This window comes from Hyaena hyaena, unplaced genomic scaffold, assembly GCF_003009895.1.
Source record: "Hyaena hyaena isolate Hyena2069 unplaced genomic scaffold, ASM300989v1 scaffold_4, whole genome shotgun sequence".
NCBI lineage: Eukaryota > Metazoa > Chordata > Mammalia > Carnivora > Hyaenidae > Hyaena > Hyaena hyaena.
The window spans coordinates 657,465-670,614 of record NW_024080636.1 but is presented as its reverse complement, the minus strand read 5'-3'; the positions used below and the strand labels follow the sequence as shown (position 1 = coordinate 670,614).

At 41.3% G+C, this 13,150-nt stretch overlaps 1 protein-coding gene across 1 annotated transcript in view; it reads left to right on the top strand.

Annotated features, from left to right (window-relative positions):
- The window catches only part of ENTHD1 (ENTH domain containing 1), a 104,128-nt gene that overhangs the window by 33,910 nt on the left and 57,068 nt on the right, over nt 1-13,150 (top strand). Inside the window, exon 3 of the mRNA XM_039234966.1 lies at nt 8,992-9,110. Coding sequence (XP_039090897.1) covers nt 8,992-9,110 — 119 coding nt within the window. The remainder of the gene's footprint in view (nt 1-8,991; nt 9,111-13,150) is intronic.

Genomic DNA, 13,150 nt, shown 5'->3' with positions numbered 1-13,150 from the left:
GACACAGAATCCGAAGCAGGCTCCAGGCTCTGAGCTGTCAGCACAGAGCCCGATGTGAGGCTCAAACTAATGAACCTCGAGATCATGACCTGAGCAGAAGTTGGACGCTCAACCGACTGAGCCACCCAGGCGCCCCTGGAAGGATTTCTTAAATGTACTGAAAAAGCACAAGCTATTGAAAAAGCATTTGTCAGTTTGACTCTGGTGGTAGACAGAATACTGAGAATAAGCCCCAAAGACCCCTGCGTCTATAGAGCCCCTTCCCCTTTGAGTGAGGGTATGACCTATGAATGTGAAGAGTCATCACTCCCCTGATTATGTGACATTGTATTTCGAAAAGGGAGTATCCACATGGGCTTAATCTAATCACACCAGTCATTTAAAAGCAGAGTTTTCTCCAGCTGATGGCAGAAGAGGAAGTCACAGATTCCAAATGTGAGAAGGATCCGATGCACCCTTCCTGGCCAGAAAATGGAGCGACAAGGAATGCAAGTGGCTTCTAGAAGCAGAGACTGACCTGGTGGCCAGCCAGCAAGGAAATGGGGACCTCAGTCATACCACCACCAGGAAACAGACTTCTGCCAATAATCTGAATGATCTTGGAAGTGAGTCGTTCCTCCAGCTTCGCTGACACCTTGATTTTGGCCTTGGGAGACCCAAGGCAGAGAACCCAGCCAAGCCTGCCCGACCTGCTCGTCTACATAATGAATGGTCATTGTGGTTTAAGCCAGTAAGTTTGTTGTAATTTTGGGCGGCAATAGAAAACTAATAAAACTATATTAAATTTAAGAATTGTCTCTTCATCAAAAAACACCATATAAGCAGTAAAGACAGCCCCAAACTAGGAGAAAAATTTCTACCATATGTAAGTGACAAGGGATTATAAGTGACAGAATTTATAAAGAACTTCTACAAATCTGTGGGAAAAGGCCAGCCTCACTGAAAAATAGGGAGGAGATACGGAAAACATTTCCTAAAAAAAGACGGAGGAAACATATAAGACCAAGAAACGTTTCTTCAAATGCTCAACCTTGTGATACAGTTGCAACAATTCTAAAATAAAAATATATGAAAATGCACAATTTACAATCAATTCAAAAACCATCTAATGCCATATTGTGAGGAATGGCCTTCTGTTTCTTGAAGTATATTTTCTTGTGCATTTGGAATCTATTTTTTGCATGCCGGCTTCCTCTCTCTCTCTCTCTCTTGCTTCTCCCTCCCACCTTGTCTCTTCTTTTCCTCCTGGAACGTGTGTGCTTCCTTCCCAGGTCCTTTCTTCATGTCTTGCCACTGCTTAGGCAGCTCTCACGAGGCAGTCTGTTTTCTAGTTTCTTAATTTTTTTCAATGTTTATTTATTTTTGAGAGAGACAGAGCGTGAGCGGGGCGGGGGGGGGCAGAGAGAGAGGGGGAGACACAGAATCCGAAGCAGGCGCCAGGCTCTGAGCTGTTAGCACAGAGCCCAACGTGGGGCTTGAACTCACGGACTGTGAGATCATGACCTGAGCCAAAGTCAGACGCGCAACCCACTGAGCCACCCAGGCGCCCTGAAGCAGTCTGGCTTGAAGGCAGTAGAGTAATGGTGAAGCACTCAGGTCCTGGCACCCAACTGACTGGATTTGAGCCCTGACTCAGATTGTGAGGACCATGTGCCCTCAGACATGCTGTTTCGTTCAGCCTTTGTGCAGCAGTTTCACTTTCTGTAAAATGGAGCAATTACAGTGTCTATTGGAGAGTTATCGTAAGGGGTAAACGAGGCAGTATAGGTGCGGCACAATCAACTTTGGCAGTTATTTGCTCAGATACACTTAGTGATTTCTCGATGCTTCCACCATGTCTGAGACCAGTTTGTTTCCTCCATCCCCTTGCAGTTCGTGTGTTGTTTCTTATTTTATCCATTTTTCTGCATCAGTGAGGAAGGGGAGCCTTCACTAAGCCTTATGCGACCTTGTTTAGAACACCTGAACTCTGTCTTCTGAGTCTTTTGCACAGGATCCTGCTCGTTCTGTGTAGTTGGGAAATGTGTTCTGGTGCCGTGGGGGCGGGAGCTGCCCTTGAGCTTCAGATCATCCACCCAATTCAGTGTGAAACTGTAGCTTTCACTTCCGTTAAAGTGTCAACGTCTTTATTTACTCACTCTCTTGCACCTATTTTTTTTCTTTACCCGTTTCCACCTCTTCTCAGTCCGAAGAAGGGGAAAAAAGGATTGTCTACTCTGTTCCCCTTCATCCAGACGCGAGGATAGTGATGAGAAATCTCAAATCTTACCAACTCATCACTGTCACCTTTGGGAATTAGAGGATGCTTTCCTTGGTCAGCAGTTCTTTTCCTTTTAAAAATTACTTTTAGAGGCGCCTGGGTGGCTCAGTCGGTTAAGCGTCCGACTTTGGCTCAGGTCATGATCTCGCGGTTCGTGGGTTCGAGGCCCACACTGGGCTCTGTGCTGGCAGCTCAGAGCCTGGAGACCGTTTCAGAGTCTGTGTCTCCCTCTCTCTCTCTCTGCCCCTCCCCCACTTATGTTCTGTCTCTTTCTGTCTCAAAAATAAACTATAAAAAATTTTTTAATTAAAAAATTACTTTTAGTTATAGCTGTTTCCATGTTACATTGCTGTTGTAAATTTTTAAAAAATAGTTTTGACTTAAAAAACTTTTTAATGTTTATTTATTTTTGAGAGAGAGAGACAGAGAGTGAGCAGGGGAGGGGCAGAGAGAGAGGGAGACACAGAATCCAAAGCAGCTCCAGGCTCTGAGCTGTCAGCACAGAGCCCAATGCGAGCCATGAGCTCGAACTCATGGACCGCAAGATCATGACCTGAGCTGAAGTCAGACACTTAACTGACTGAGCCACCCAGGTGCCCCTAGTTTTGACTTTTTAAAAACCTCTTAAGTTTTGGGCGATGGAAATCGTGTGGTGCAGTTTCAGTGCGCTATCTTACCCTGGGAGTCAGCCACTGAATGCTTAATCCTGCTTATGCAGTGGCTGTCTGTCTGCTCCTCTTTGTAGCTGAGCAGTGAACACGGTGCATTTTCCTGTTCCCCATTATTCTTAAGTAAGAACTACCGGCAGTATCTCAAATTTTGTATGCTGTTGTTAGCAAAACACTGAGGTACAATTGCCTTAACTCCCTTTTTAAGATCTCCTACAAGAAAAGTTTGTCCTTTCTCACCTTGTCTACCGATTTAAAATTTCGTTTTTAAAATCAGCTCAAACATCTCTGCTTTCTTATTCCATATCTTTTTCTGTTTTCATTGGAGGAAAAAAAGCCTTTTCTCCACTAATCTCAAAATTTACCTTTCCGAAGAGATTTCCAGTGCTCACGCGCTGCCTCGGGTCTCTACAGCGTTTCTCAGAAGTAGAACAGAGAGGTGGTGTCTGTAGTGGATGTTGGGGCGCCCCCTCCCCCAGGCCCCCTCTTCAAGATCAAGGCACTCCACTGCTTGGGAAGGAGCTTCTTGGGAAGGTTCGCAGCTGAGGGTCTCAGCTCAGTGAAGAGAGGCTCTTCACCCAAGGTCACGGCCGCTTCCTGAGAGAAACACCATCCTGTGTTGGATGTGGGAGGGCTGCTCCCTTGCTTCAAGGCAGCCCCACAGCACCTAGCAGGATTTGCCAAGGCCTCTGCCAAACCGCCAAGACCAGTTCCTTCCCTGGCCCAGTCCCGCCTTCCAGGCTCCTCATGGGTCCCAGGACAGAGAGCACCCCCTCATGAATCTCCCTCCTACAAATTTGAGCCTTGGGATCTGTTTCCCGGGGAACCCAACCTGTGACGATGGCTTTTCCTCAAGGTTTAAAATACAGGAGTGTCATCATTTGTGTCTATGCATGAGGAAGTCTTATAAAGCAAATGCGCAAAATGTTAACCGTTGGTTAACCCGGCTGAAGAGTGTACGGGAGCACTTCCGTACCATTCTCGCAGCGATTTTTGGATACGTTTGAAATGATTACAAGATGGAACTTTAAAAAATTAAGACAGGTATCAGTTACTTGCAGATGCTTAAGTGCAGTTATGCTCCAGGACAGGGAAGTTTTTAAGGTTCCAAACTCACGATTCTGCAAAAGTTAGATACTAATGATCATGAGACTTCCATATCTTACCAATTCTCCCTTAGCCCACGGAGCATTTTCTTTGATGGATGCATGTGTTTTGTTTCGTTTTCTTAAAGCTAATCGTGTTAAGTAAATGACCTCATTTACTTAAACTACACCTGAAAGGACACATCAACCTGCAGCAGCAGTGCTTATTAGATGCTAAATAATAAGTGGAACAGTTCGAGAATTTCTTCAGTTTGTGGAGCATTTCGGTTCCAGGATGTGCTGTTGCCTTGTGAATGTCTGATGGCTTGAATGTCAGTTTGATATCTCATCTAAGAAGTCTCAGAGGGCTGCCAGTTCTGCTCTGTGGTATTATCTGAGGGGTACAGGCTCAGTGAAATCGACGGCGTCTCTCTTGATGGTTTCCTCACGGCACCCCCAGCTCTGGTATCTAACCTCTCATCTTCGAATGACCCGATAGCATCATTGCTCAATGCCTTTGCTTTTTCCTTTGGGGTTTCACATTCACACACGAATCCTCCCAGCTGGTGACTTCCCAGCCTCCAAGGGATTAAATATGTGTGTTCTCCCTTTCCATTTGCTTGGGAAAATCCAGAAATAGGCGTTGTGCAATCACCTAATTCAGTTAAGCACACGTCACTCCCAATGTTGTGCTGATGCTATAACAGTTTCTAAACGAATTTCCATAGACTCGCTCTATTCTAACTACCTTTCTTCTTGCCCCTATAAGATTGTTTAATATAAGTTTGTAAAATTTTATTTATTTTTTATTTTTTTAACGCTTATTTTATTTTTGAGAGACAGAGACAGTGTGAGCAGGGGAGGAGTATAGAGAGAGGGAGACACAGAATCCCAAGCAGGCTCCAGGCTCCAAGCTGTCAGCACAGAGCCAGATGTGGGGCTCGGAAAACTCACAAACCGAACCATGAGATCATGACCTGAGCTGAAGTCGGACGTTTAACCGACTGAGCCCTCCGCAGGTGCCCCTATAGGTTTGTAAAATTTTAACTATTTTAGCCTAAAATGCATCTCCAAATAGTCAAGGTGTTTTTTTCTTTCACGGTTCTTGCTGTTCTTCAATTTTCCTCACATTTTACTTCAAAATCGACTCCTGCAACTGTTACTAACCTACCTCTGTGATGTCTAAACCTATGTCCGTATCACTTCAAGGATAATTTTCTTGCTGCATACTCAAAGAGCGATAATAAAGGTACCTTCTGATGAATCACATGAAAGTACACAGATTGATCTAAGCCTCAAATCACGACGGTTTGCCAGTATTAATTATAAAATCTCCAAATCCCAAATAAGCCCATTTTAATTATTCATTTTCATGTGAAGTTACAAGAAAATGAAAAGAACTGTAATTGCAAAGTCCTTATTCTTTCTTCAGTATCTTTGGCATATATCATACACTCTCCTTTTTTGCCTACATAGTTCCTTCTGCTGAGGATCATTTCTCATTCTACATTCACCAGGATCCCAGCCATCCTTATACAAAGCCTTGTTCAAATTCTACTTCCTATTTGAGGCACGTTCTCACTGCTCTGGTGCGCACTGATTTTTCTTCCTCCATAGGATGTCTGTTCCTAAAGTTAGTTAATTTAAGAAAGTTTGGCATGGTATTGTTTTCCTCTAGCTGTTTCCCATAAGTCTGTATGTCAGACTTATCTCCCGCATCAGGCTGTAAACTTTCTGAAGGCAAGGACCACCGCGTCTTATACCACTGGTTTTCAAGCTATTTTTCTTGCATTGCCCCTATGACGATTTTGAAAAAATGACATACCTCTTTATGCACTGTTAAGTTGGCATGAGAGATTGTACCATGAGTAACTGCAAAGGACGCGACTCAAAATATTGAAATTAAAGACCAAAGAGAGCAAAATGAAATGGTGCCAGGAGACTTTTAAGTGTAGCTAAAGGAATCTAAATAATATTGTGATCCATACCTCCAGTCATTCATTTGAAAAAACACGCCACGTCTTTGACTGCTGGAAGTTTTGCATCATTGCCTTTTCTCCTTGAAGTCATATTTCTATTCCACATCCCTCAGAGGACTTCATCCTAGTAAAAAGCATTTTTTATGCTTGAAAATCTTCTCTACATTAAATATGTATATAAATGGAAATTATTTTTCTAAATTTTCTATGGCCAGAGGCTTTTAAGTGGTAAAGTATTCATTCTACATTGAGTTGTCGTTACAATTACTTTTAGTACACAATTGATCAAAACCCAAACCACATAAGTGTATTATAAATTTTTATAAGTACTTATCAAGCATAAGGAATACAGTTTTATCAGAAATACATATTTCTATGAGATATGTGGAATTGTTTGTTTACATACATGTGAATACTACTTATTGCTAGAAGTAAGCAGGGTTCAGCATAAATTCTGTTCCTCGTTTACATTTTTATAGGTACAAATGCTGGGAAGACTTGTTCACATAAAATTGTAGGTGGGAATAGACGGTGTTTTATTATAGCGTTGTCACTCAGTCGTATGATTTCCTTTCAAGTCACATGCCAGAATTATATATCGATTTATTATAAAAATTGTTTTTTCATCTCTTGTCAACTGTTAACTTGATTAGGTCTTTCTTCAGTGTTGTTGAAAGCAAAGAATTGGAAACAACCTACTTAGAAAAAGATTTGTTAAATAGTCATTAGGGGTAATTTGCTTTCTCAGTTTTTGAGAATAATATCAAAAAGCCTTTATAAAAAGTTATCAGATGACTATTAATGATACCAGTTATAGTTTAATTGAACCCAATATACTCAGAAAGTGGGGAAAAAGAAAAAATATGAATTCTAATGTATCTACCAACATAATAATTTTTGAAACAATTATTTTTAAAAATGTTTTTTCATGTTTGTTTTTTATTTTTTTAATGTTTATTTACTTTTGAGAGAGAGAGAGTGTGTGTGTGTGTGTGTGTGTGTGTGTGAGCGGGGAGGGGCAGAGAGGGAGACACAGAATCTGAAGCAGGCTCCAGGCTCCAAGCTATCAACACAAGCCTGACGTGGGACTCGAACCTATGAACCTTGAGATCATGACCTGAGCCAAAGTCAGACGCTTAACTGACTGAGCCACCCAGGTGCCCCTTAAACTTTCTTTAGAAAACATTTTACTTTATTTGTTCAGATACACATGTACACCAACAGCACACTGCTTGGGTTCACACTCCTGAATTCTTTCCCTAAGAGAGATAGCTAGGGCACGGAGCCTCGTTACTTTGTTGCATTGATGAAATGGTGCCCTGCCTCTTGTGCTTCCCTTCTTTCCTCCTATGGGACTCTTCCTCAGAAATGATGCATCTCTGGGGCGCCTGGGTGGCTCAGTCAGTTAAACCTCCGACTGCAGCTCAGGTCATGATCTCGCGATTCGTGGTTCAAGCCCCGTGTCGGGCTCTGTGCTGACAGCTAGCTCAGAGCCTAGAGCCTGTTTCAGATTCTGTGTCGTCCTCTCTCTTTGACCCTCCCTGCTCGCACTCTCTCTCTCTCTCTCTGTCTCTTTCTCTCTCTCTCAGAAATAAATAAAACATCAAAAAAATTAAAAAAGAAATGACACATCTCTGACAATCATTGAGGGATGAAAAGCACAAGACATTAAATGAAACTTGTTAAATACAGCTCCTCCATACTGTATATCTCAATACCTAACATCCCAGGATGGACGGAAATGCCATGCTTTGCCATTAAAAGAAACGCGTAAACAGAACAAATCATGGAGCTTTACTTTGGATTTTTCCAGCCTTGATTAAAAGAAGATTCCCTATACCAGTCTTTTCTACTCTTGTTTGGTGTTTAGGGGTTCTTGTGTTTGTAGCATAAAGGAAGATGCACTATGGTAAGGTGGGTAGAGGACAGGCCTCTCTGTGTAAAGTGGGAGGAAATTGATTAGGAGAGGAAAGGAGCAGGGTGCCTGGGTGACTTAGACAGTTACATGTCCGACTTTAGCTCAGGTCATGATCTCGCGGTTCGTGAGTTCGAGCCCCGGGTCAGGCTCCGTGCTAACAGCTCAGAGCCTGGAGCCTGCTCCGGATTCTGTGTTTCCCTCTCCCTCTGCCCCTCTCCCGCTCTGTCTCTGTCTCAAAATTACATAAATAAACATTTAAAAAATTACAAAAATAAAAGGAAAGGGAAGGAGGAAAGAACTAGCCTGATGCTTCCACACAGTTGCCTTCTCAGGCAGATCAGTTTTTGGAAGGAATACATATACACGTGGTGGATCTGGACATTGATATCTTTATAACTATCTATGCCCACCTAGGCCTTGGGAGGTCTGTAAGGACTCCCAGTGATGTGCATACACCAGTCTGAAGCCAGCTTTCCTACGCTTCTTATTGTACCCAATAATATGCTGAGATAGTTAGTACTAATACTTCATTTACATAGTAATTAACCTAGAAAGGAAAATGGCAACTCCAAAACCATTAGCAAAAACGTATAAGCAGAACTATCTATTTATTTTCATCGGCATATTCTTCTATTTGACATTTTTTTAAACTTTGCTTAAAAGCAGTTTCGCATCATCTAACCTATACATCATATATGTGACCACGTGAAATCCACACTGCAGTAATAAAGTAATTAGTAATTAGACCAGTTCTAGTCGCCATTCCTACTTTGCTAAGATAATGTTCAGGCTCTATCTTCTACGCTGTATTGTACCTTAGTTTTAAAAAGCCGTTTCAAATAACAAAGTATAAAATAAAACTGTTGATGGTAGAAAAGGCTAGAATCAAAGTCGTATTTTTAAATCCGCCTGAATGCATCGATTACACATGTGTCGATAGGTTGAAATGACCATTGGCAGATGATGCATACGTTACAGACAACATGGGTCTTCAGGAGTAATTCACTTCAAAATTGTGAGCTAATGTAAAAACATGACTATTTTTTGCCAAACTGAAATCTTAGCTTTCTGTTGTTGACAGAAAATGCTTCCAAGGCAGGATTAAAACAAGAGCAGCGCCAAGATATTCAACTGCCTGGTGGGACTGCGCTGTCCCAGGAAGCACTACCAGTCAGGATGAATGCTTGGAAATCAACAGAGGTAAGTCACTGTGGCAGTTTCCCCGTTGCCACCGTAGCAAATTACCACAAACTCAGTGCCTTCAATCAGCGCAAATGTGTCATCTTACAGCTCTGTAGCTCAGGAGTCTGACACAGGTCTCGCTGGGCTAAAATCAAGGTGTCTGCAGGCTGCCTTCCCTTCTGGAGGCCTGGGGGGAGGGGAGGGGAGATTTGTTTCCCTGTGCTCTCCGGATTCCTGTATTCCAAGAGAAACACTGCTTGTCTTTTACTTTTGTTGTCTTTTATTTTACACCATTTTAAATAAGAATGAGGTTAAAATACGAAAGTTTTCCTTTAACACTCATGCTTAAAACAAATCTTATTGGGGCACCTGGGTGGCTCAGTTGGTTGAGCATCTGACTTCGGCTCAGGCCATGATTCTGCAGTTAGTGGGTTTGAGCCCCTAGTCGGGCTCTGTGCTGACAGTCAGAGCTGGAGCCTGCTTCAGATTCTGTCTCCATCTCTCTCTGACCCTCCCCTGTTCATGCTCTGTCTCTCTCTCTCTCTTAAATATAAATGAAAACATTAAAATTTAAAAAAAATCTTATAAAGAAATTCTTTACCCTAATAGAATAAAGCTCTTATTTTTTCTTCTAAATAAAATCCTTGAGTCCTCTAGAACTTTGCCATATACTGTAAGCGGGGATCTTTGTACCCCTGGGGTCTTTATACTGTTAGACCACCCTTTCCAAAGGAGAATCACCGATGACGAAGCCCACAAAACGCAAGAGGAGTTGGTTATTCAGGTTTATTTTAGTCCAGCCGACTGGCCCTTCCCGAGCACCCGAAAAGTCCTCGGAAGAGCGCCCCACCGAGCCATAGCTCAGGGTTTATATAGGGAGAGGGGCGAAGCCCGTGTACAGAAGCGAGAATTTTGCGGTTAGAGGTGGGGGTTGCTTAACAGTCGCTTGAAGAACATGTTTGACCATTCTAATCACAATGTTCACTAAGGACTTATATCTCAGGGACTTGCTGGAGCCAGGAGGAGCCGGGTTGCTCAACCCCTGACCTTTTACCAGAATAGATAGAGTTTGAGATCAAACAATGGTTGGTATTTCTTCATTTGCAAGCCCCTCACCTTTTGGCCCAAGGGAGTTTTTACAGTACCCCTGTGGAGAAACAATAATTTATTGTACAGTCCATCTCTCTCTACTCATCTAAAAAAACTTTTTAAAAGACTTCGAGGAAGTTGCAAAAATAATACAGACTCTCATGTACCCTTTACCCAGCTCCCCCAATGTTGACATCTTTAATAACTGTAGTACAAAATCAAAATGAGGAAGTGGATGTTGGTATGTGATGGCTAACTAGACTACAGACCTTATTCAGTTTCCAAATTTTCAATTCACTATTCAATTAAGAAAATTCTTCTAATGTTTATTTATTTTTGAGAGAGAGAGAGAGCATAAGTGGGAGAGGGGCAGAGAGAGAGGGTGATACAGAATCTGAAGCAGGCTCCAGGCTCTGAGCTGTCAGCACAGATCCCAGTGCGGGGTTTGAACTCATGAAACACGAGATCATAACCTGAGCCAAAGTCAGATGCTTAACCAACTGAGCCACGCAGGTGCCCCACACTGTTCAATTTTTTAACCTTCATTTGTGTGTGTCTGTGTGTGGGTTGGGGGGTTCTATGCAATTTTATTTTAAGTATAGATTAATGTAATCAGCACCAAAAGAAATCCCTCATGCTCTCCACCCCATCTCATTCCCCAACCCCCAACCACATCCTCTCCTAACGACCACTAGTCTTCTCTGTCTTTATAGTTTTATTATTTCTAGAATGCTATGTAAATGAATTCAGATAATATGTAACCTTTTGAGATAGTTTTCATTTTTTTCACTTAGCATAATGCTCTTTGATATCCATTCAGGTTGTGAAGTTTTCATACCTCTGAGATAAATGTCTAGGGGTGTGATTGCTGGGTTGTGTATTAAATACTCGCTAAATTCGGTAAGAAATCATCGACCTGTTTTCTAGAATGGCTGTACCATTTTACACTCCCACCAGCAGTATATGAGAGCTCTAGCTTCTCTGCATTCTCACCAACTTTTGGCATCCACTTTTATTTTGGCTCTTCGAATAGGTCTGTGGTGATATCTCATTGTGATTTTTAGTTAATGTTTCCCAAATGGCTGATGATGTTGAACATCTTTTCATGTGCTCGTTTATATCATCGTAACTTCTCTTTGGTGACATATATGTTCATATCTTTTGCTCGTTTTCTAACTGGACTGAGTGTTCGTTACCATTGAGTTACGAGAGTTCTTTATATGTTCTGGATACCAGTGTGTTTCTATTCATACTCTCATCCATGAAGATGTTCATCTTGTTTTTGAGCATGACCTGTGTCTTTAATTTTCACATTTGTATTTTTCTCTTTCGTTGCTGTGTGTCTGGGGAGGGAAGGTATCCCCAGAACGTGAATTTACAGAACCATCTTGACTGGAAATATGTTCCACTCAAGACTATTGACAGTGATCTCACCACTCATTTGTTTTCCTGTCTTATGTGTTTCTCCTTCTAGAAGGAAAGCTCCTTGAGGGTAAAGACCATTTTAGTCTTATTCATTACTGAATCTTCACTTGCCAAGTTTTTGTTGATGAAGAAATGACTGAAGGGTAGACACTCAATTTTGACGTTCTTCTCTTCCTTTCCTGTGAAAGAGGCTTGTTTGGTCTCCTGCTTGGAGCCCTTTGTTTAGCGTCCCCTCCCACACAGCTCTTGTGAGAGTGGCCACGTTATTTCTCGACCTTCTGTTCTCAGCCCTTGTCCTGAAGAACCCCGTTAGGTATTGGATTTACCCGATATTCTAGCAGCTCAGAAAAGTACATAAAACTAAAATTTCATTTTTCCTTCATTGCATCATAGCCCATGGATTGAAAATGTGTAGATTATTTTAAAAGATATGACATTAAGTCAAAAATTATTTTTAAATATGAGGTCAGTTTTGTTTACCGCTTATGGCTTTTAAGGGAGAAAATAGACTTGAATAATCTTCCATGCTTTGGAGTCTAACAAAGGCATAAAATGCCACCTAGCTTTTTTTGTATCAGTCTTCAAATTGTCGCTATTAATGTTTTTTTCTGACTTTAGAGGAACCCACTATAATTGATTAATGTCATTCAGCATCTTATATCACTTAGAAAAAAATGGTGCCCTTCTTTCAAAAGAAGTTTAAAGCTAGGTTTCCCCTTTTTCAAAGCATTACTGTATCATGGTACGATTCCATCATTTTACTGACAAGCGCCTCCCATTATTACTGCAACCCAATATATCCTCTGTAGAAATCTGCTTTTGTGGCAGAAGACAAAATCTACCAGGCTGAACAGTAAATCTAATTGTTGTTGCCAAATGTACTACATCTACATTAAAATTCTCATGTTCTTAATACAGAATGAGAAAGAAATGATACTGTTGATTGCTTAGGCAGATGAAGGGTGCTTAAAAATATCTCCTAAAAACTTTAAATAGAAATCTCCTTAACTATTCTCTTTCTACAAATGAAAGGATGATCTAAAAGCAGTAAATAAAATTCTTAACAGAATAGGGCATTCAAAACCAGAACAGTGCTGGCTTCTGGTACTTTCAAAACTAAGGAAAGCCTTTAAATGTACAACACTTCGACATGGGTGTTTTCTCTCTAGGTACTGCCCAGAATCTTTATTATTAAATTTGCTAATCAGTGAGGCTACTGTGTAGCTTTTCACCACCTCAAAAGACCTTCTTCTTTTCCTGTTTGAGGAGATTCAACAATGAGGGGTATGATTTTTTTATTTTTATTTTTATTTTTTTGGTCACAGTTGTTTCTATAGCAACAGATAGGGATGCTATGAATTGGTTCACACAAAATTAAAGCTGACCAAAGCCTTCAGTCTAGTTGTGAGTTGCTAAATTGCTAGTGATGGAAGATAAATGCTTATTTCCTCCTGCTTCTGTTTATTATTTTGTTAAATGAGGAGTAAACACTTTTTATCCTTGGGCTTATTAGCATATCATTTATTATATTTGCAAAACTTTGA